Raw genomic sequence first — 25,164 nt, forward strand, 5'->3', positions numbered from 1 at the left:
TGATTTTATTTTTTTATTTTATTTAAAATAATTCTTTATCTTATTATTATATGTTATTTTTGCATGTTTAAAGCACCATGGCTTTAACATTTCATTCATTGATATCTGCATCTATAAAAGTACTTTCAATTTCTTACTTAGTATTATTATTTTTATGTTACTTGGCATATTAAAAGTTAGGAAAAACAACAAAAGTAAAAATGAGTTATTTAAATTTAAAATATTATAAAATTTTTATTTGCAATTTAAATTTATAAAAAAGTACAACAATGTCAACTCAAATTTATGTGCGTAATTTGATCGGAGGTGTCCAATTATTTTAGAGAGTGAATAACTACAAGTATTAAAGTAAAATTTAAAGGGTGTAATAATATAGTTTTGAACAACAGTAGGCTACCTAGTAAATTTTCATTAATCTATGGGGGTCTCAATAATTTGCTCTAAATTGAATTGAAGTTTAGTTCTCGAATCCTGATATTTTTCAAAATGAGTTGGGCAGGGCCGCAAGGAAAGGGTTTTTGGGCTTTACTCTAATAGCTCTCCCGCCTGTCGAAGCCGGAAGCGAGAAACTCTTACCTTTGTCGCTTCCACAATCTCTACACAGCACTCACTCTTCGCTAGCACAAGGAATTGAAGTTCACAACTCTAGCTTTTTCTTAGAATTGATAAGCACAAGAGCAGGAAGCTGTTTGAAATTATCCTTCGCAGAGCTCAAAAAATTTGGCCTGATTGCTGCGGTTTCTCCTTTGCAGGTTTTGTTGACATATTGTGCTGTTATAGGAATGTCCAACTCATGCTGCTGTGAGGTTGTTTTAGTTTCACATGGCACTGAGAATATCAGATGTACACGCATTTGGCCATGTACGTATTCTATTTGAATATTTTTAGTATGTAATTTATTTCGACTCTTTATGTTTGCTTCTTACTCCAGAAATTTTGTCCAATTCTCATATTAGTGAAACTTACGATTCATTTTCTTTTTTGTATATTTTTTATAGCTCATGTATTGCTCTTCAAGAGGAAAAATTATAAAATAGGAGCTGAATAGATAAGTTAGGCCTGGAATTCTTCCAACTTATAGTACATCTTTGATTCATGGAATAGAATAACAATTCCCAATGAATAGAATAAATAGGAATAAAATAGCTATTCCCAGACAATTCTTATTTCTCTCTTTTGATTCATGGGCTTGGATTGACTATTTGTAGATAATATTGTAACTAAATATTATATATATGTGTGTGTGTGTGTGTGTGTGTGTGTCTGGTGGTGGTGGTGGTAGTGGTTGGTTTGGAGGCGGTGGCAGTTGGTATCGGCAGCGGTAGTTGGTGGCGGGGGGTGATGGTGGATAAAATAAGATGACATCAAGTGAATTTAGGATAGGTACTTAAGGATGCTAGTTCTTAAGGTGCAGAATAGTCATTCTTCAGTTTACTATGGGATAGGTATTCTGCAAAATTAAATAATAAAAATTTCATGATATAACTTTTCTTTGTTTGAACAAGATCTTAAAATAGTTACCTTGGCTATTCCATGAACCAAACATTGTCAAAGGTCCAAGGGAGTGAAGGCTAGTTCAAAAATCTAAGTGATTTTTCTTAAAGATGTTCTTATAGTTAAATAATTTCAGTTTTAGTAGAAATGACATCTATTTTTATGTATTACTCTAAGAATACAATTGGATTTCATTTACTTGTCTCTAAAGAACTTTGAAATAGGATATTATAAAAAAAAACTTAAAGAGCTTTTGCTTGGGAATGCACGGGTGTTATGAAAAAGTTGTATTGGAAAAGAAAACATAGTGATCGATGCTTTGTGTATAAAAGTGCTTGCAGTTAAGCTTGAAGAAACATTTGAATCACAATTTTAAGTCATTGTCTTCTTCTAACTTATCCTCCTTATCTTGATTACACTTTAGTATTTCTATCTTTTGAATGGCTGATGTATTTGTAAGATTACTATATTGGATTCATGCATATCAGATTTAACACTTCAATTGTGCAAGATTTTACTAAAACGAATAAAGATTTTATTTCAGTGTAGCAGTGGGAAACAATTGAGAAGTGTAATTGGGCTCAAATCTGAAAGGGTAATTCGAAATGCTTTTGGTAGAAGAATGAGGTACTTAGAGTAATCTTTTGGTTTCTTGCTTAAAGGATGGAATCCGGAGTCATTTTCATTCTAGTGAAATCTTTACTTGCTGCAGGTTCTGTCATTCGTTATTAAATATATCAAGACTACATATACGATTCAAGCATAATTTTGCAGAGAAGCTGTTGGATCAAGCATATAAGTATGACATGCCAAGTGTATCTGACCGGTCAAAGTTGCTTAACAAGGTAATTTATGTGCTATATGTGAATAATATGATGGCTGCTTCATTTATGTGCTTCAAGGTTCTCTTGGAATATAAAGGGCGGCTTTAACTAAATGCTCCAAGATACTCTCTAGTTCATCATTATGGAGATTCCTTAAGTGCAGTCTATGCTTTCTTACAGGTAACGGCGCTGGTGGATTATGATGGTTTTCATGATTTGATTGAGAATGGGAAAGCTGGAGAGCAATCTGGTCAGGATCTCAAAGATGCTACTGATGATTTTGATGTTTCTTTGGCTTGTAAAAGATTTCCTTCCATAACTTTGGGTAGTTCTCCTCCTGTGGAATTATACGATGAGACTACAAAGCCCCTGGAAATGAAGACCCTTCTAGCTGCTGAAAGTTATAAAGAATTTGTCTCAGATGCTCTGGGTATGAAATGGGTTGACTCTGATGGTTTTTATGAACAGTGGACTTCAGCAGACGCCGTTCCAAGTGAGAACTACTCCATACCAAAAGCAGAAAAAGATGAGAGTGCATGCATGACTACAGAATCAAGAGAAGAGAAAACATATTTATTAGAAGAACTGAAAGAGGAAAGTGTCAACAGCTTATCTGTACATTCTGAGGACGTGACTGCAGAAACAAAAGAAAAAATAGATAATATATTTAGCATGCAGGAGACTTCTAACAAAAAGGTGGGTGAATCACTACTAAGTGCTGCATTTCTTGATACACCTGTCAGTTGCATTCCTGGATTAAGCAAGAGACAACACCATCAGCTGGAAAACTGTGGATTTCACACGGTAGGCTTATCCGAGGTTATTTGAAAAGAAAATTCCTTTTTGGTATTTATATGTGAAAGAGGCACTGGTTCACTCTGTTTCTGTTGCTTGCTGTCCAGTTACGAAAGCTGCTGCACCATTTTCCTCGCACATATGCTGATTTGCAGAATGCACTAGTTGGAGTTGATGATGGACAGTACTTGATTTCTGTTGGGAAAATTTTATCTTCTAGGTATTAGATTATTTCTCCTTGAAGATTTTAGTCACCATCTTCTTCTTGGGGTGAATAAAAAGGCTACTCAAATTTTGTAGGGAATTTGTGAAACTTTGTTTCGTCTTCTAAGAAGTTCTTTGTGTATTTGCTTAGGTAATAAATTAGGTTCTTGTGAAGGGAGAACTTTGATATAGCTTTTCGTTTTGGTCAATCTTTGAGTCTCGTACACCTCCATTTCCAGCAACCCTCCAATGGGAGTTGAACATGAGACCTCATAGACACCTAACCTTCAACTACTGACACTTGGGGACATTACTTGGATATGGTTAATGGTCTTGGAAAATATTTATGAATTCAGCTCTTGGATAGTTGGTGTACAATAATTTATCAGAAGTAATGTTCTTTCTGACAACAACAATCTACTTGATGCAAGAATAATGATCTAATCGTTTTGTAAGAGTTATGTTCAATATATGCTAATATGATTATGATTGATAGTTAATGTACTCCTTTTGCTTGCTAGAGGGAGAAGGTGGAGATACTGCAAGCCTTGCTGACACTTGCCCCTTTAATAAGTATCTAGCTTCTGAATTTAGTAAAATGCATTTTAGTGCACAACCATCTGATATCACTGAATATCAATAAATTCAAATCTCGAAATGATGGAGGACTAATGTATGCTTGTTTTTAGCCCTAGCTTCTGGCTTATTTGGTATAGGCTATTAGTGATGTGGCATCTAGTTGTGGATATTGATGTCATTTTATTGTAGTTTTCTGTTCTTTGCTTTCTGTTCCCAACCTTTTTTATCTTCCTAAGAATGCTTTTTTTCTTGTTTTCTAGCCTCTGGATTTAAACTCTTGACCCTCTGTTGTGAACACATTTTTTTTATTGTGGTATGTAAACATTCAAAATGTTGAGGTCTTGGGATTTTGTTATTGTTATTGTTATTTATATTCACCAATATCAACATATATTTATGTATTTTGGCCATACATAGTGTTCTTTCTCCATGTGCATGAACTTACTCATGCTTGTATGCATCTATATTATCTCTACAAGTGTATAACTTTGCTTCCAGTAACCATTGATACAATCCATTGTAAGTAGAGAGTTTGTGTTTTGATATTGATATTGTTTACCATTTCTTCTGTAGGGGAGTTAGAGCCAGTTATTCCTTTTCATTTCTTGAAGTAGTTGTGGGTTGTGAGGTTGCAATTGATGAATCTCAGCATAATACTATTGACACTGATAGTGGAGAAACGAGAACCATTTATCTGCATCTCAAGAAATTTTTTCGTGGTGTTCGTTTCACTAATCAACCTTTTCTGAAAAGTCTTGCAAACAAGCATAAGTTGGGAGATGTTGTTTGCATTAGTGGTAAGGTGAGCTGGTTTCTCCATTGTTGGCTGTTACTTTCTCTTTGTTGTGGATTGATATGAACATGGATTGTTCCATAGCTAGTTTGTAACTTGAGCTAGGGAGAAGCTTTTTTCATGATGTCATGATATGCGAATTTCCTACTGTCAATAGCTTTTAGGGCATTGTCTTTACTCCTTATATATATATATATATATATATATATATATATATATATATATAGCCATTGGCCTCTTCTTCTTTGCATCAGCTATCTATTTCAGTACTCTTCTTGTTTGTTGAGGTATGTCCTTTTAATTTTTCTTTTCAAGGAACATCTCTATAATAGATTTGGATGGATTGAATTTCTACTGGTGATTTTTACTCTACTTGGGTATTGAACTAGTTAGATCCAAGTAATCCTTGTGATTTATTTACCTTAATTCAAGTTTCCCCAAGTTTACCTCAAAATCTATTCAACACTAAATGATATTTTATAATTGGAGAAAGAAAAAAAGCTTATAACTGGAGAATAATGTATTCCACTTCCTCAGTGTCCTAATCAACAGAAGAATATAATAAACACAGAAAGACAATCCTAGAGAAGTAGTTCCCTCAAATCACGCTGAATATCACTTAAAAGCACTCCTATTCAACAACAAGCCCCTTATGCACGAACCAATGAAGAAATCAAGAAAACCACCTTGTTCCATTATAAATGAAAGTACCAAATGTGGTTCTTAAAAATTTGGCTTTCACTACTAATTTTATATACTTATTTTTGTTGGAAAGAGGCCTGATTATTAATTGAATGGTCTCCTCCCATGATAACATTTCAGTAATTAACACTGATTATGATCATGTCCAGCGCTGGAAGCTAAGAATATTGGCCCCCCATAGGAACTTTTTCATAGAGAAGTTAAAAAGTAAATTCAGTTTGCTTGCTGTTTGATAGTCTCTGTATTCATGATATAGGACACGGTTGATATATGTCAATATATGTTTTTGTCGTGGATTAGGCTTCGATGGAATAGGGAATTCACAATTCAGAATTTGAAGGTTTGGGTTCCAGGATACTGTTGATTGGACTGTAAGTGATTTAAATGATGTTTGAGCCAAAGTTGGCTCAGTGGTCTAGAATCAAAGAATCAAATCAGGAACATCTTGGCTGTTTCTTTTTTCTTTTTCTTTTTTTCCCCCGTAAAACTGGTATTAGAGGTTTATTCAGTTAGAAAAGGGAGTTAAAATGCGGAAGTTGTTATAAGGGTAGGATTAAGATCTGTGGCTATTGGAGTAAGGAATGAACTGGGTTTTGTGTCTGTATACAATGCTATAATGGTAGCTGAAAACTTGTAGCAGCTGAAAATAGGAGCACGCAGCAAATAATCCTCTAACAAACTGAACTCAGGTTCTCATTCCTTCGTCACTTAGAGGCCTAGGACTAGAAGAATAGCTAGATTATGTAATTTCTTATCAAGAGTAAAAGTCTTCCCATTTGTCCTCTTAGAATTGGAATATAAAATGGAGATCCCTAAATAAGAAGATTTCATAGTAAGTATCAGGATCGCCAAATAGAAAAGAAATTGCTAGCTAACAGACACACTTTCCTTTTGACCAAAATACCTCTCTTTGTATAGCACTGATGGCCATAACCCTAAACTTCTCATCTGGCTGATATTCTGATGTTTGATGAAAGTGGTGGCATACAGAGAATACCAGGCAAGTTTTCGATGCTTTTATGCGAGTTATTGCTCCCTTGGAAGTTGTGGGCTACATTTTATTAATTGGTTCAATTCATTCATTATAAGTTGTTCAATGTTTAATAGAAAAGAGAAACATCTGCTCTGTAAACCAGCTTTTATTGTTGATTGTTTATAAACTGGGTCTCTTAAAGGTAACATAAGTTATTTTTTTCTCTGTTTGCGTGCAGTTTCAATAATTATTCTTCCTTTTAACAGTTTTAATTAAGTTTTCTTTCCATGTATGGTATTCGTATAAAATTCAACTTAAGGTCATTTTGAGGTAGTAAAAATTTTCATTAGCTGTTATTTCCTTCATGATCCAGTAGTGGATATGGCATTATGTAAAATAACTCTTATAGATGGGTAAATTTTCTTTTTCACGTATGCAATGATTAGTTTTTGGTTTTATACCGTCATTTGTTTTGAGCAGATTTCTTAGGTGTTGTTTCTCTGTGTAGGTTAAGACTATGAGTACCAAAGATCACTATGAAATGAGGGAATATAATATTGATGTGCTAAAGGATGATGATGTTTCATCACTTCATCCAGAAGGGAGACCATATCCTATATATCCTTCAAAAGGAGGCTTAAATCCTGATTTTCTTCGAGACATTATTGCAAGGTCTGTGCCTTATTTCCTTTTTAGTATTGTAGATTGCAATATAATGAGTTTGTGCTTCATTGGTTTTGGTAGTTTAGATTATGATGTCTTACAGTGCTCTCACTTTTAAGATCTTCTAGTATTGGGATTAACTCTTTATCCTTCAAGGATTTTTACCTTAGCAGAAAATGAAGTTAATCCTTCTGTTTTCTTGTATGTTGGTTGTCATATCTTTTGGCTTTATGTGCTAATTCTCTCTTGTGAATTCCCCTTTTTGTTGTTTGCTTTTGTATCTGTTACTCTATCTAACTGGGATACTACAAGGATGTTATTCATAAATGAGGACTAATGTTCTCTATGCTTCTGTGAGTTAGGATAGAAAATATTGGGTCCTTCTCCTGGTCATAGATGCTGATGATTCTCTTATATCTAATGGCTTTCATGTGCCAAATTTCGTTTCAATCTACATTTCATTTTCTAAATGTAAGCAGTGTTTGTGGAATCGCTTATTTGGTTTCTAGACCCCTAGGTAAATGATTTTAGATTTTCTTTAGGCTTATGTTTTCCAAAGTTGTGATTTTGAACAGAAGGATATTCAAAGAAGTTTGTGGAAATTAAACCAAAAGTCTCCACTTTTAACATTATTGCTTAGTAACATTCTGCGGGTCACGCAAATGCTGCATAGGTCTTATTGAATTATGCGTCTTTCTAATCTGTGACATGCTGAACACAGTGATGCAACAAAGCATTCCTAGAATTCCTTGAGTATTTTCCTAACCGTTTCTTATAATAACGTGTACATAAGGTGTGAGACGGAGAAATTAGAGAGAGCTCCTAAAAGCCTTGTACCTTTGATACTTTTTGAACGAAATGCTTTCAAATCTAAGATTTGATTCAAGAATGCATATGATTGAGTTTTTCTTTCCTAACATATTATCCATTGGTTATGGAATGGTAATACTCTTATTGGCATGTTCGAAACCTCATCGGCATTGATCTAATGTTAATCTTTAGCCTGAAAATGTAATTGTTTTTAATGATGTCGAATGGCTATGTCGGTTTTATTAAGAAAGAGCAGCAAGGTTATTCATTATGTTTCACCCATGCTATTTTCGTTATATGGCCTAAGTGTAAGTTTTATCTAGGTACCTGACACTAATTGGGCTTTAGTCCCTGATTTTATTCGGCATCTGCCTAACTGACTTGAAAAGCTTGGTTAATTGGCTGTTTAAGTTTGACAATTGTGAGCGACCCGCCTATTCTTTTTTTCCTTTCATCTGTACCTACATTTTGAAGATGATCGCAGGGAGTTTTTTGATTGTTAAATTGGCTAAGACTTAGTGCTTCTTGTTTCTAAATATGGGGTTGTGCAATGATATTTTAGATATTCTTTTATGTCTTCCAGAGCTCTACAAGCCTTGGGTCCTGGTATTGATCCTATTCCAAAAGAAATCATTCAGGACTTCAGACTCTTACATCTTCATGATGTAAGTAATTTTTCTCTAAGCATAACTTTGTCCTGATGAATCCTTATTTCTTCATACCTTGAATAATTTTTTTCCGGCTCATGCTTTAAGAACATGTTAAGAGAAATTGACAGTTAGCCTTAGATGATTTTTCAAAGATAAATATTATGATTCTGAATGTTGAGATTTTAATTGTATCAAGATTGGTTGACATGGTTGTATTGGTAAAGAGAGTAAAATAAGACTGATAGTGATTCTTTCCCAATGACATCACGCATAATTTTACTGATTCATCTTGTCAAATGTGTTTTATGAGTTTTGATGTTAATTGTTGCTTTTGTCGTTGCTCAGTCTATAGTTCATTCCTCCAATTACCATGAGGTAATAAATATTTTCTGAAGAGCACATGTTTCAATTTTCTCTAAAGCTATATTTCCTCCTTTTCTTATCTCTAGATATGGAGATTCTTGCTTTGGCTGTAACAACCTTTGTTTATGGAGTTATTGTAAATTATGATCATGTAATTAAAAGTTTGAAGCATGAAAATGTGGCAGTTTACATCTATGTGTTGTTTTGTATGCGTGAAAAAAGTCGTGTATGGACATTCTTTTGCATTATTACTTGCATAACTGGATCTTAAATTCTTGCACATGTAGGCATATACCGGGATTCACCAACCAAGAAACGTGGAGGAAGCTGATTCAGCTCGTAGAAGGCTTATATTTGACGAGTTCTTTTATCTACAGGTGGTAATTGTTGCTTTAAATTGTTGTGCGAGTAGTCCGTTTTTCTTTAATCTTTATCAGTCCCATTTACCATTTTGAAGTCTATATGATACATTTTGGTTGCCTGACAACATCCCTTCTTAAGCCCTAGCTATGCCAGTTTTGATTAATTTAGAAGCACTTCATTGCATCACATTATGCAACGACTGTTATGGAAGCACACTTGTAATGTTTATTATTACCTCATGGTAATGGCTGTAAACTGCCATTATGTTCATAATTTAACATCGATTGCACTAATTTTCTTTACAGGTCTTATGCATTATAATTCACTACCCTAGCTGAAAAGCTTGCAATATAAGTGGGAATTAATTTCTAATATTCAATCACAATATAATAGAGACAGATCTAGCATGGGCTTGCCCCTATTGCCCCAAGTGTCCCTTTCCTTTTACATATAGCAAAAAAGAATTTTTCTAATTAATTGCTTATATTTGCCCCCGCAATCAAAGTTCAAGCTTGCCCCCACACTTAAAGTTCACAATTTGAAATTGTTCTTGCACTTAAATGAAATATAGATTGCTTAGCAGTTTTATATTTAATATGAGATTGACTTGAAACTAGTTAGTGTTTTATAAATTATTAGATGTTCAAATTAGAAATATATTATAAACATTCATTTATGTTGATTTGATTTGAACTTGTAGGCTTAAAAAGTTAGAAATTAGATAAAATTAGTAACTAAATATAATAGGTCTTGTATATATTTTATATTATCATAAAGGGAGCTAATAAATGGGCTTGGATAGAACTCATTCCAAATGCTAGCTCAAAGGAAAAGGATGCCCAATCCACTTATATACATTATAACAGCCCAATAACCAAGCGATGTGGGATATATACAACTTCTACCCATGCTTAGCGTGACATGCAAACGGGCCGGGTCCAAACCCATAATCGCAAACAAAAGGCCGACTCCGATACCATGATAAATAAGCTTGGGTAGGACTTATTCGAAAAGCTAGCTCAAAGGAAGAGAGTGCCCAATCTATTTATATACATTATAATAGGCCAATAACCAAGTAATGTGGGATAAATACAACTTCTAACAGGAACTAAGAGTGAAAACAAGCTGAGCTGATCCCAACATGTTATTGATCATGTTTAGCTCGGTGAAGTTATATTAGTGATTGAGATCGGCTTGAATTCGAGATACTTTGAACAAACTTGTAATCACAGATTTAAGGGAATAAAAACGAATGCTTTATTCACACTAATGAGACATATATATATATACACAAGTAGGAAGACTCTTAAACATGATAGGAATGTTATACAAGGTGGACTCCTATTTAGGGTTTACAATCTTATCCTATATACATGCTGTAACACTCCCACTCAAGCTGGAGCATAGGTGTTAATCATGCCCAGTTTGTTACACAGATAATCAACTCGCTCTCCGTTTAGAGCTTTAGTGAAAATTTCTTTTAATTGCTCTCCAGTTTTCACGTATTCTGTGGAAACTAGTCCTTGTTGTATCTTCTCACGAATAAAATGACAATCAACTACAATGTGCTTAGTTCATTCATGAAACACCAGATTCAAAGCGATATGAAGAGCTGCTTGATTATCACACCACAACTTTGCTGGTACTTTAACCTTAAAATTGAGTTCGAACAGAAGCTGATGAATCCATGTTATTTCACATGTAGACTGAGCCACAACTCAATAGTCTAATTCTACACTAGAATGCGAGACTACACGCTGCTTCTTACTCCATGAAACTGGATTTCCACCAACAAAGACACAATATCCTGAAGTAGATCTTCGAGCTTCCTTAGATCTTGCCTAATCAGCATCTGAAAAACGCTTAATTCTAAAATGCCCATTATTTTTATATTTAATACCTCGTCCTAGAGCCCCCTTCAAATAACATAAGATTTGTTCTACTGCTTTCCAATGGTCAACCATTGGGCAATGACATGTATTGGCTTACCACACTGACAAAATATGCGATGTCTGGACAAGTCACTGTTAAATAATTTAACTTTCCAACCAATCTTCTGTATCTCTCAGGGTCTTCAAATAATTTACCATCTCTTGTGAGTTGCAAACAAGGCACCATCGGAGTGCTACATGGTTTAGCCCCCAACTTACCTGTTTCAGATAATAAGTCAAGTATATATTTCCGTTGAGATAACATAATTCCTTTCTTACTCCTTATTACCTCGATACCCAAAAAGTACTTTAATATCCTTAAATCCTTTGTATGAAACTAACTGTGAAGAAAGGACTTAAGAGATGAAATTTCTGAAACATTGCTTCCAGTAATCACAATGTCATCCACATACACAACTAGCAAAATAATGCCACCCTCAAACTGTTTATAGAAAACAAAATGGTCAAATTTGCTTTTCTTCATTCCAAATTGCTCAACTGCTTGACTGAACTTGCCAAACCAGGCTCGTGGACTCTGCTTTAAGCCATACAAAGACTTTCAAAGACGACAGACTTTCCCATACTCCCCTTGAGCAACAAAACTAGGAGGTTGCTCCATGTACACCTTCTCTTCAACATCTATATGAAGAAAAGCATTCTTAATGTCTAATTGATGGACAGGCCAATTGTGAATGGCTGCTATAGATATGAATAACCTAACAGAAGTCAACTTAGCAACAGGTGAAAAAGTATCAGAATAATCAACTTCATAAATTTGGTCGTATCCCTTTGCTACAACACGAGCTTTCAAACGAGCAATTGATCCATCAAGATTCACTTTCACTGCAAAAATCCATTTACACCCAATAGCCTTCTTCCCTGCAGGTAAATCTACTAAGTTCCAAGTGCCATTACCATACAAAGCATTCATCTCCTCTGTTATAGCATTACGCCATCCAGGATGGGCTAGGGCTTCTTGGACAAATTTAGGAATAGAAATAGAATTGAGAGATGCAATAGAGGAACAAGTAGCAGGTGACAAATGGTTGTAAGACACAAATGAAGAAACATGATAAGTGCACTGATGTTTACCTTTGCGAAGAGCAATGGGAAGATCATCACTTGACATCGGATCTGATGGCGAAGGATCTGGTTCAGGACATGTATCAGAAGAAGTCTGCCATTGGTGGACGAGGAACAGAAACACCTGCAACACATAAACAAGATGTGTGATAGTGTAGACCAACACATCATCATCAACCTCCCCTTTATGTGATATAGTGGAAGACGGGAAGAATGACGTATTCTGTAAGAAAGTGACATCAACTGACACTAGATACCTATTAAGACTAGGAAAATAACACCTATACCCTTTCTAAGCACAAGAATAGCCAAGAAAGATGTACTTGAAAGACTTAGGATCAAGTTTTGTGATTTGAGGATGAGTATCACGAATAAAACAAATAAAAACAAATATTCTACGTTTAATTAGAAATAATGATTTATTTGGAAGAAGAGTATCATAAGGAGTCTCACCACCAAGAACAGTTGAAGGCATGCGGTTAATCAGAAAGCAAGCTGTTGAAACTACATTAGCCCAGAATTGTTTTAGAACATTCATTTGAAATAAAGCTCTTGCAGTTTCAAGGTGTCTATTTTTTCTTTCTGTTACCCCATTATGTGATGGTGTATCCACACACAAAGTTTGATGAAGAATTCCTTGTTTAGTCATGTAAGACTGAAAAGATTGTGATAAATATTTTTTAGCATTATCACTTCTTAGTATGTGGACAGAAACATTAAATTGCATTTTGACTTCAGTACAAAAAGCACAAAAATGAGTAAATAACTCAAAACGACTTTTTATTAAATATAACCAAGTGAAACGAGAATAGTCATCAACAAAGGTAACAAAGTATTTACACCCAGCTTTGGACACAACTGGACAAGGACTCCAAACATCTGAATGTACTAACTCAAAAGGAACATTAGCACGTTTATTGATTATAGGACTAATACTAAGACGATGATGTTTCACATATTGACATGACTAATATTTTAAAGAAGATAAATTGTGAAACTGAGGACACATTTTCTTTAACAAAGAAAGAGAAGGATGATTCAACCGATAACGTGCTTCAAGTGGGGTTACTCCTTTAGAGCACGCTATAGGCTTTGGCACTTGATTATCAAGGATGTAAAGACCTTCAGATTCATGTCCATTACCAATAATCTTTTTCGTCATAAGATCCTGAAACAAGCAATAATCAAGATAAAATGAGACACAACAATTATGATCATGAGTAAGTTTGCTGACAGATATCAAATTAAAAGAAAACTGAGGTAGACTCAAAACAAATGTCAAAGGAAGTGATGGAGTAGGGTTCACTGTGCCAGAACCAAGTACAGAAAATGTTGACCCATCTGCTAAAGTAACTTTAGAAGATGATGTATAGCGTTTAAAGGTAGAAAATAGGCTAGAATTACCTGTGATATGATCCGTGGCACCAAAATCTATGACCTAGTTGGAGGATAAGGAAACAAGACATGTGTTTGTTTTACCTGACTTGGCAATAGCAGTGACAGGAGTAGATGAAGACTTCAATGATTCTTAGTATTGCTGGAATTTAGCAAACTCATCTGCAGATATAAGAACAGACTTCTCAGATGTATCATGAGTAGATGCAATTTGTGCAGATTGATTCCTCTTATTCAATAATCTCCTGCAATCACGTTTCATATGACTTGGCTTATGACAATAGTGACATACAATCCCACTCGAACCTGCCTCTGAATTCCACTTCAATCCTGTTTCTGAGTATCAACATTGCTTGATGCATTACTTGATCCTCTTCCTTTACTACTTTTACCATCCATGTTACTTCGTCCAACAAGAGCATTATTGGGTTGAGTAGGTGGAGATTTTCTGCGCGAAGTACTCTACAGAAGGCTTCTCTTCTTGAAGAAAAGTAATCTCTGGACTAGAAAGAATCTGAAATTTGACAATCTCAAATTTAGAGGGAAGCCCGGCCAGAAAACTCATGAGAGCTATCTTTTCCCTTTAGGCTTGTTGAACTTTCACATTCGAGCTAAATGGTAATAACATGTTAAGCTCCTCATGTCTTCTTGAAATCCATGAAATAGCTCATGAGAGACTTGTCTTGTTTTTCAGCTTGATAAAAAGCTTCACACACATCATTTTTGTGATTAATATTCCCCTTCCCAGAGTATACAAACTCTAAGTATTCTAGTAAATCCTTCACAAAATCACAATGATTAATCAGACCCACAATCTCACTATTGATAGAGTTCTTAATTTGTAGAAATAAACAAGCATCTTCGCATAGCCAAGTTTGTTTATATTCATCTTTCGGTGGATCATCAGTCATATGGTGATCCATATCAATGATTCGCAAATAAAGATGCATAGATTTACTCCAATCAAAATAGTTAGAATCATTAAGTTTATGTTATGTTATTTTTGTTCCTATAGGAACAATCTCATGTGTAATTATTTACTTCTTATCGGCTATATTTTAAATAACTCAGGCAAAAAGTTGACCAAGCACAGCAAAAATAAAAGAAATCAGAACCTGTATCAAAGAAATCCCTTCAGTCGTCTGTATTTTCACAAAACCAACCACAAATATGGACCGTAGAGGATGAGGCGACCTTGACAAAGTTGACCGGACAAAAGTTCAGTGACCCACACGCCTCCACTCACCGGCACGTGAACAAATGTGCAGAAACTTGTTTGGGCATGTGAGACTCACACACTAGGGTTCCGGCAACTGGACTTTCCAGATTAGACGATCGGCGGGTGGCGCTCCTCCTAGTGCAGGCGGTGACTAAAGACTAAACCTCTAAAGAGATAATTCGAAACTAGCACACCCTATTGCTAAACTAAGAGCAATTTTCGAAATCCCATTTTAATTTCTAGGGTTTATTCCTTGCTCTGATACCATGTAATCACAGATTTGAGGGAATAAAAACGAATGCTTTATTCACACTAATAACACATATATATACACACAAGTAGGAAGACTCCTAAACATGATAGGAATATTATACAAGGTGGACTCCTATTTAGGGTTTACAATCTTATCCTATATACATGCTGTAACAAAACTCGAACAAGTTGAAAAACTAGCCGAATCTGAATCAAGCTCGAACCGTTCGAAGTATTAAAATTTTGAAAAGATTTCACTCTTTTTTGTATATAAATTAGAATAAATATAACAATAAATTTTATTAATATTGAACTAATTATTAAAAACAAAAAGTAATAACTAATAAGTTTAAAGTAAAATTTTCTTAAAAGTAAAAAGTACCTTACTTTACTGAAAGTAAAATTAAGAAATTCTTTATTTAATAAAAAAATTTTAAAAAATATAATCATGTATTTAAACAAGAAAAATCGAAAGATTTGTTTCACTTTATATTTATTATCGATGAATAAAATATTGGAAACATATATATTTATTTTATTATTACATATAATATATAACGAGCCTAAAAGCTCATGAACATACCGAGCTGAATATTTGTTTCTCAAGCTCGGCTCGGATTTTGACGAGTTTAAGAATAAGATCAATCTTGGATCATATATATGTGTTTGTGTGTGTACACATACATGTCTTGTATATAATACAAGTGTATATTGCCTCCACCAATACAAATTTCTGGATCTTTGCCTGCAATATAACATAGCCTTACTCTGAATCCAGAATTCATTTGAAGTGTTAGTATTCTGCTTTATCACAAATTCTGAAAATTTATGGTGCGAATTGCTTTTGTTATTAAAAAATATCATTACAAGCCTTGTTCCTATGGCTTGCAACTAGAACTAGGATGTGCCATAATGATGATTTAGAACCGTGCATGGAACTGATGGTAGTTTTTATACAGTTTAATATAAAACATTTATACCTGATCAGCCACCAAAATTTTCTCATTTCATATTTACTAACTGCTTTAGTTGACGCTTGTTTATTTTCATAGTTCATGTATGGGTTCTTATCATATTTACTAATTAATTGTGGTTTAATCTTTACTTTTATCAGTGGTCTTCTTCCGATTCTTAAAGTATATTTGTATTTGCAGTTAGGACGCTTGTTCCAAATGCTTGAAGGTCTTAGTACTCGAACGGAGAAAGATGGATTACTGTTGAAGTATAGAAAACCTGAACTAAATGCTCTTTATGTGGAGAATTGGTCCAGTCTTACCAAGAAATTTTTGAAGGCTCTTCCATATTCCCTAACTTCTAGTCAGCTCAATGCTGTGTCAGAGATTATATGGGATCTAAAGCGACCTGTCCCTATGAATCGACTTTTGCAGGTGTGGATTGTACAATAATGCTCTTATTCTTTCATCATTAGCAGTACACAATGTTTTTGTAATAGTTGGCAGGTTTATATTTTGCTTTTAAACCTGCATCAATATCTAAAACTTGTGTTGCCACTTGCCATTTACCAGATACCTTCTTTTTCTCTAGCAACTATAGTTGGTTTAAAAAACATATGATAGGACAGTTGGTAATCTGGTGGCATGCATTTGTTATCAAAACTTTAAGCAAGACTCGCTGCTTATGGTCCAGGTTGTGCTTCTTGTAGAATGCTTGAATTAGTTATTGTTATTCTCTTTAGTTGCTGCTTCTCCTGTATATATCTATGTATTTCACATCCTCAACTAACCAGCATAAGATATGGATGAGGTCTTGTTTTTGCCTGCTAGTGCTGTTTCTTTTTAGACTGCTATTGTTTCAAGTAATGAGTGCAAAGAAGCAGTGAAGAAATATCATTAACTTGTGGCTTTCTAATATCTATAGAAGGCTTTTAGGAAATTTTGGATCTCTTCCCTCTGCTTTTTATCATACAATTTTCTTATTTAACACAATGAAGAACCGCAAAAAAGAAAAATAATAGAAGATTTTTGTGAAGCAATGGAATGGATTTATATGCCTGATTTCATTTGACATATGCCAAATCTTCCGATTGAGCCTCAAAGGCATAAATGCCGATTGCATTATCAGCATGAAACCAAATCAAGTAATAAGTAGTTGGCAGTTAGGCTACTTGAGAAAAATGGAAGACTTTTTGTAGACTGTCTTCCTTTCTTGTAGGAAACTGATTGCTGTGCAGAGATAATTGATATGATTTTTATTCTAGTCAAGACAGCTCTCAAGTACTGGAAGTTTAAAAACTAGGGCAGGCAGCAGTGAGGGTACTAGAGTCTTTGATGAACTTCATAGCATGTGTGCATTTGGGCATATAGATTGTAAAAAATTTACTAATATCTTACATTTGTTTTCAGGGTGATGTTGGATGTGGGAAAACGGTCGTAGCTTTTTTGGCATGCATGGAAGTTATTGGCTCAGGTTATCAGGTTTGCTGCTTTATGAATAGCTTAATATCGTTCTATTTGGTCAAAAGAACTATGTAATGCCCTCAATGTACTTTTCGGCATTAAGTTCATTATTTGTGTGACAAATAGTGGACGTTTCCATGATTTTCTCTGCTTTGGTTAGCTGATTTAAATCCTTTATCTGTGTATGGAATTAATATTTAATGCACATTATGGTTGACTGTCTTCTGCAGGCAGCTTTCATGGTTCCAACTGAGTTGCTTGCTATCCAGCATTACGAGCACTTGCTTAAATTGCTAGAGACTATGGAGGAAAATCAATCAAAGCCTTCCATTGCTCTACTAACAGGTTCAACACCATTAAAACAGTCGCGGATGATTCGTAAGGCATGCATTTTAAATAAAGGAATTCTATTTGTTGTTATTTAGATCCTTAAAAGTTAAATAATTTTCTCCGTTTACTTAATTGGTTTACAGGATCTTCAAAGTGGAGATATCTCCATGGTCATTGGAACCCACAGTTTAATATCTGAAAATGTAGAATTCTCTGCTTTACGCATAGCTGTGGTGGATGAGCAACATCGATTTGGTGTCATCCAAAGAGGACAATTTAACAGTAAGGTTGTCAACAAAATGTGCCTTGCATGATGACATTTTATGGTGACTGTCTTATTAGTGTACTGTATTGTTGTGCATTTCTGGCTGGTATTTTTATTTTACTTCCAGACCTTAATTTGTGGGTTTATTGCTCCATAAATCAACAGATGTATCCTCGAACTCCGTGACAAAATATAGTTGTTTGAATAATTAGTTTATCCATTATGTTCCTTTGGAGTTCTGTTGCTTTGCAAAAGTATCTAATTGCCTCAACTCAATGCTTTTTAACTCCAAAAGTATTTGCACAGTTTTAGTCTTATGTCTCTGTACTGAAGTTCTCCTTAAAAGGTGAGAAATGCTCTGTTCCATTCAGGTTGTGTGGGTTTGGATTGCCCATTGGATTAAGTCATTTTCAGGTTGTGTGAGTCAGTTTTGGTTATTTGGGGCCTCCTTCGTAGTTCTGATTTTATTTTGTTTCTTTCTCATTTCCAATTTTTTATGGTCTTTTGTAATTTTTATAGTAAATAATACATCGTGTCTGGTCTACTTGGTTTTATGCGGTGCTGGCCGGGTAAGGAATTTCCACCTTTTTCCTTTGGTTGCATCTTTTTCTGTAATTCATGTAGCTATTGATAATTGACACCAACATATTCTACTATCTAGTTGGCTGTGCTGGTATAATTGGTGTTATTGTTATAGAGTATTAATGGACATGAATATCTACCAAGTATCTGAATGTTCTTTCTGATTATGACCTATAAAAAATTTAGACAGTTCAATATAGTTCATGCTTCTAGGATTTTCCCTTCTATTTCTCTGCAGAGCACCTATACTTCCTGCCATTTATTTTCAGCCATCATTAATGCAGCGATCCTCACAACTTATGGCTTCATTATCTTTCTGCAAGTATTTGTAAGATTTAAATAACCGAAGCATTTGATCCCTGCAGTTGTATTATACTTCTTTACGTTCGAGAATGGCAGTAACAACTTCAATTGGATCCTCAAAAGGTGATGTGTATATGGCCCCTCATATTCTTGCTATGTCAGCCACTCCCATCCCAAGGACGCTAGCATTGGCATTGTATGGGGACATGTCCTTAACACAAGTGCGTACCTTTTTTTCTCTTTGGTTGCTCTATGTAGTAATTGGTTAAAAGTACAGAATTTTGAGGAATTAGGACTTCCTTATGAGTCTATGATTAATGTTTTGAAGATTGGCTATTTTCTGCATTTATTCCCAAATAAATTGGCTTCACATCTTCACCTCAAAAGGAAAAAAAGACTTCACATCTGACTATTAGGAGCTTTGGGTTCGGACTATTAAATATGATAATATTTCTTGTTTCTTTATCTCAGATAACTGACTTACCTCCTGGAAGAATTCCAGTTGAAACACACATCATTGAAGGAAATAGCCAAGGTTTTGAGGATATATACAAGGTAAGGTTCTTTCTTGTAACCTGTCTGAAGTACTTAACCTCCATTTTTCTTGGGCTTGGTCCGGTGGACGAAACACATATTTCTTGAAAGAGAGAGTACTAAATCCTAGATTTTTGAATCCTTGATTTCTTGTTCCATTATAAAGAATAAGGAATGGTAATATAGTTTATCTCTATTTCCATTCCTGATTTTCTGATACTTGATTCCCTTATGAAATATGAATCAGGTGCTAGATTTCTTACTATTCTTGATATTCATTCCTTTAATGAACTAAATAGCTATAATGCTTATCTGGAATATCATTCTCTAATTTGGTTTGCTAGCATCAGTGTAGGCTTTAAGCAGAACAGAGTGAAGAAAAATCTTCATGAAACTGCCTTGTCAAGTTGCTTTCGGTTAAGTAGTGAAGTTAAAGCTCGTTATCTCATGTTATTCAGTTACATGTCAGACCCAAAATTGATGGGACACTTCATGAATCCTTGTTCTTGACGTCATTCTGTTTAGGGCAAAGTTTTTTTTGTGTAATGCTGATTTAAAATTAGATTATGCCTTGTCAATAATCCTCCTTTTGTTTCTCTACATCTACACCTTAATTGTATCCACCCAATTCCCTACACATCAGTGGGTTTAAATAAATGCTGCCATACCATCTGAATTCTTAGCTAATCTTAAAAAAGTAGTCTTAATGGGTGTCAATTCACTTTTTCACAAATATACACAATCTTTTATATGAGAAATTGAGAAAAGAGGGGAATCAATATAGTAGGTACTTTTCTAGTATACAGATCATGTTCATTTTGCCTTCGTTTTTCTCCAAAAATTTGCCTGCTGGAATATAAGTATGTGCATATGCACGGTTAATTCACTGATTTTGCTGGCTGTTTAACATAGATGTGATATTTTTAAAGGGTAAATGCATATATATGATTAACTTTTACTGGTGGGTCTATTGCACAACTAACCTATAACTTTAACCTGTCACCCACCTGAACTTGCAATTTTCATTACTTTTAAACATGTGGTGGGAGTGTGTTGCTGCATAAAACACAGATGCACTAACACTCTGCTAATACAGCCCAAAAACCGAACATGAATGAACAAAAAACCACAACCAAACAACAGAAGAAAAGAAAATCAACCCACATGGTCCAACACTCTGCAAGTTCCTGCTGCCAAACAGCAAAAGCCAAAAAAACCCAGTCTTATGCCCCACTCAAAGCAATTTCTCAGCTGTTATTAAACAAAAGAAACTCAATTTCATGAAAAAGGGACCTAAATAGACAATATTTAGACATTACAAGTGATTAATTAGTAAAAGTTTAGGGGTGTAATATGGATTAAGACAATTTTTAATGTACAGAAATGGTATGTTGCCAATCACTTCACATCCTCTCTCTCTGTTTCTCAACTTTATTTGATGCTGAGGTATGTCTAATGAGTGTTTCATGAGCATGGATATCAATCGTGCAGATGATATTAGATGAATTAGAAGCTGGAGGAAGAGTATATCTTGTGTACCCAGTCATTGAACAATCTGAGCAGCTGCCTCAGCTTCGTGCTGCTTCTGCTGATCTTCAAGCCATATCAGACAGGTTCCAACGTTTCAATTGCGGATTGCTACATGGTAGAATGAAGAGTGATGAAAAGGATGAAGCATTGAGACGATTTAGATCTGGAGAAACCCAGATTCTTCTTTCGACCCAAGTAATTGAAGTTGGTGTAGATGTTCCAGATGCATCCATGATGGTTGTCATGAATGCTGAGAGATTTGGAATTGCTCAGTTACATCAACTGAGAGGACGAGTTGGACGTGGAGAAAGGAAGTCCAAATGCATATTATTAGGATCCACAAGCAGTAGCCTTAACCGTTTAAAGGTCCTAGAGAAGTCATCGGATGGTTTTCACCTGGCAAATGCTGATCTTCTTCTACGTGGACCTGGTGACTTGCTTGGCAAAAAGCAATCAGGACACCTTCCAGACTTTCCTATTGCAAGGTTAGAGATAGTTGGGAAAATTTTGCAAGAAGCACATGATGCTGCGTTGGTAAGTATCTTCTTGTTAACAATTCTTTGCCCGAAATTGAGATACTTCTTCTTTAGCAAATTATGTCACATGTTAGCATGCATGTTTCGGAGGAGGTATACATCTACTTGTTTTGTAGTGCCCATTTCATTGTGCAGGCATTCATGAACGTGAAATGGGAAGAGAGCCTAGGATACAATGTTGAAGTTGAATACTCTCTTTTTACCTTGAGTAACCAAAGAATTCCTTATAAAGATTATAAGAAGAAAAAATCTAATCTTTTGCGTCAATGAACATATGGCATACAAAGAAAAGACCATGACATGATAATCAAGATCTGGAACTTTAATCAATCACTTTTAGGAAATGATGGTATGAGAACAGTAATACTTTTTGTAAGAGCATTGTATATAAGCTACCATAGAACTCCCTTTTTCTCTTTCTCACTCACTGTTTAAGAACATTTTACTTTTATCTGTCTCTACCAAATTCTAGAGCCAAAGGGCTTATCTTTTACTCCTGCAATGCATTTTACGTTTCTTGAGTCCTTGGTGGAGTTCATGGTCCTAAAGTTGGCCAAAGCTTATTGATTTCTTGGTCTTCAACCAACATATCTTTAGGTATGCTAGCTTTTATTCATGGATACACAGGATACATGGGTATTCGCTAGCTCATTTTCATTGATATACAGGATATCTGAGGGCGTTCTTTTGCTAGATGCATATACAGGATGCAGGAGCAAAAGAATGGTTTCCTTAATATCCTCTTCTTCTTGAAAATTTTAGGGCCTCAGCCCAGGTATACTCAAGGAAGCCTGATGTCTGAATATTTACTAAAGGAGAAGTGTATTCTCTCTCTTCTCTTTGTGTGTACTTCAATTTATTGCAGAGGATGCTAATTTTGTTGGCTGGCAAAGACTTGATTGCGGCTTAGCAGTCATTTTGTCTTGCTTTAACCAAAGGAGCTTGGTAAACAGATTTTTAAGTCTTTTCATTCTAGTGCAATCTTTGAATATAAACCAGGGCTGATATCAACTGTACTGATTGAGATGCATAACTTCTCTGTCACTGGGAGCTTCTTGATTTTGTTCATTGTTGGCATTCATATCTTTGCCTTAATTACCAGAGTACAAACTTCTAAATGATTCTCCTGTAAAATCCTAGGGCCTTCTTTAACCAGAACTGCCAATCTAATTGATATCTCGTTTACTTTCTAAATAACTTACTTTATAAATAATCCTTGTGCGATTCTTAAGAATAATTTGCCTATATGCAGAAAGTTCTAGGTGATTCTCATGATTTAGAGCGATTTCCGGAACTCAAGGCAGAGCTTAGCATGCGGCAACCACTTTGTCTTCTTGGAGATTGATATGTAGCTGTGAGCCTGTGAGACAACTCCAAGTCCATGTTGCAGACGACACTTGTTGCATGTATGATGAATCAAGAACTTTGGTATCCTCCTCATTTCTTGATCAGCTTTGTATATTTTCTCTTTAGTTGGAAACTTCTGTGATTTTGCTTCAGGCAATTATTCTTGTAATTTGTACCTCTTATGTAAATGTTGTAATGATAGTTTCAAAGAGAATTCCTTTTCTAGTTCGAGCGGCAAGTATATTACAGCTTAGAACTTTGTTTCCTGGTGCCTGCGTCAGACCAAAGAAAAAAGAATGCTGCCGAGTCTTACTTCATGTGTTGCTTACTGCTATATTTAAATGTTTCCTGCCCAATAAATAAAACAGGACCTTCTGCTGAAAGTGGTAGGCTGATGTAAGAAAGCAAAGGAGACTTCCATAGATTGAAGATGGAGTTAGGTAAAGGAATGATCTGGCATTTTGGTTCTGAATTCTTGCATATAAAAAGATCATATTCCCCGAATGTTTCCATATTTAATTTATCATCCATTCAGAAGACACAAAGGAGTTTGCCTGAGATGACTCTCAGTTTGTTTATTTAAATAATTCCGACTAATCAAAGCATTCAATGAATTTACAAGGGAAATATTCTTTAAATCTCTGTGGTCCTCTACAATCGTAGTCATAGGAGTATTTGAACCCAGTAATATGATTTGATTAAGAAAAGCATCAGCAGTTGAAAATAGGAACTTTCACCTTGATCTTCGTTTTTTCTTTTTAAAAAAGTTGAATGCTTTTCCATGATCAACTAACAACAAACATTAATGAGATCAAATGAAATGAACTAGCTTTATAAGGCAGCTAGAATAGTTTTTTTTTTTTTTTTTTAAAAAAAAAAAAGGAAAGTGGGTTAATATTTTATCAAATATTAAAAAAATAATATTAAAATTGTAATTGAGCAATGGAAGTGACTATTAATATCTTTTTTTCATTAATTTGAGTAAAGATTTTGTTATATTGTCAATCCGAGTTCAATTGCTTTTTCTTTTTTCAAAAGTATAAGATGGATTATATTTAGTATTCATCCGAGTGATTGATTTCTTAAAATATGAAAAAGATTTGATAATAGTATCATCCAAACTATAATAATAATAGTAATAATAATAATAATAATAATAATAGTATTTAGATGTTATGAAATTTTGGGAACATCCTGTCGGCAACAACATGAGTGTGTCAATAAATGAATGATTGATAGAGAAAATTAGCAAACTCTCCTGGTAAAGGCATAAGTGCTAATCAAACAAACACTAGTCACAGTTAAACAAAACAATCCTAATCCAATCTAATCTAATCTAATCAATTCCATCGCTCCTGAGAATTTTTACACACCATCCGCTTTGCCTCGCCTTTTCCTTTTCCAAGTTTTTATTATTAATTATTTCTTTTGGAAACAAGTGATAAAATATTAGAAAAAGATGATGGGCCCCAGTTGCCATCCACTGACATTACAAGACATAGAAACATGAATCAATAGAAAAAATAACCGATGAAGAAGAAAGAAGAAACCAAAGCAATAGCAAAGGGCCAAGAGACAATATGGGGCCCACACTTGGTTCCCTACCCAATCATCAATCGTTGGTCCCACATCGTGTCTCATTGTTTCATGAGATGTCCATAAACTAATCATTGTTACGAGGTCCCACTCCCAATGCCCCCACGCTTTTTGATAGTTTATTTATTCTTTTATTGAAATTCTTAGCTAGCTGTGTATTTTAATTTGTATGTTAGATAGATAAATAATTAATATATATATATTTTATTAATTTTAAATTAATTAATTATTTTATAATATAAAATATGTATTTACTTATTATTTTTTATTTATGATGGTTTATAAATATAGTATATAAAATTTATCTTATTAAATTAAATTTCTAATTGGTTTCATTTTGTTGTTTTATATTTAATATTATTAATTCCAGTACTTAAAATATATTACTTATTGACATAATGTAACATATTAAAATATATAAAATATAAAAGTAATAAAATATAAAAGTAGAATATTTGAGATATGTCATTTTTATGTTGAGTATAGGAGATATCTTCTTTATAACTTATTAAATATTCTATAAACTAAAGAAACAAAATTAAAAGTTTTTATTTATCTTTTTATTAATATGTCAGTAAAGATATTAGAGATGGATAAACTTTCAAGTTTGTAAATCTTATATACAAATGAG

At 34.3% G+C, this 25,164-nt stretch overlaps 1 protein-coding gene across 3 annotated transcripts; it reads left to right on the forward strand.

Moving 5' to 3' along the window:
• Positions 1–474: 474 nt before the first annotated feature.
• LOC8258191 (ATP-dependent DNA helicase homolog RECG, chloroplastic) lies at positions 475–23,162 on the forward strand. 3 transcript variants are annotated; one of them, XM_048373978.1, is made up of 18 exons: positions 475–627; positions 753–861; positions 2,027–2,121; positions 2,207–2,339; positions 2,499–3,122; positions 3,221–3,333; positions 4,470–4,698; positions 6,873–7,036; positions 8,421–8,502; positions 9,138–9,227; positions 16,248–16,481; positions 17,457–17,528; positions 17,741–17,893; positions 17,984–18,127; positions 19,053–19,211; positions 19,462–19,545; positions 21,016–21,588; positions 22,843–23,162. In XM_048373978.1, exons 2-18 carry the CDS (start codon positions 823–825, stop codon positions 22,933–22,935), a joined length of 3,081 nt encoding a protein of 1,026 aa, XP_048229935.1. In that variant the 5' UTR covers positions 475–627; positions 753–822; the 3' UTR covers positions 22,936–23,162. The 3 variants fall into 3 exon arrangements, with proteins under 3 accessions (XP_048229935.1, XP_048229936.1, XP_002526020.2); XM_048373979.1 differs by having other exon boundaries at positions 2,039–2,121; XM_002525974.3 differs by having other exon boundaries at positions 627–861; positions 2,039–2,121.
• The last annotated feature ends 2,002 nt before the right edge of the window (positions 23,163–25,164 follow it).

The sequence above is a fragment of the Ricinus communis genome, chromosome 5 (assembly GCF_019578655.1).
Source record: "Ricinus communis isolate WT05 ecotype wild-type chromosome 5, ASM1957865v1, whole genome shotgun sequence".
Classification (NCBI taxonomy): domain Eukaryota; kingdom Viridiplantae; phylum Streptophyta; class Magnoliopsida; order Malpighiales; family Euphorbiaceae; genus Ricinus; species Ricinus communis.

Coding starts and splice junctions, on each gene's coding strand:
- LOC8258191 (XM_048373978.1), top strand. CDS start 823: ATGGCACTGAGAATATCAGATGTACACGCATTTGGCCAT. Junction 862..2,026: donor ATGTACACGCATTTGGCCAT/GTACGTATTCTA, acceptor AAACGAATAAAG/ATTTTATTTCAGTGTAGCAG. Junction 19,546..21,015: donor GTTTTGAGGATATATACAAG/GTAAGGTTCTTT, acceptor TCAATCGTGCAG/ATGATATTAGATGAATTAGA.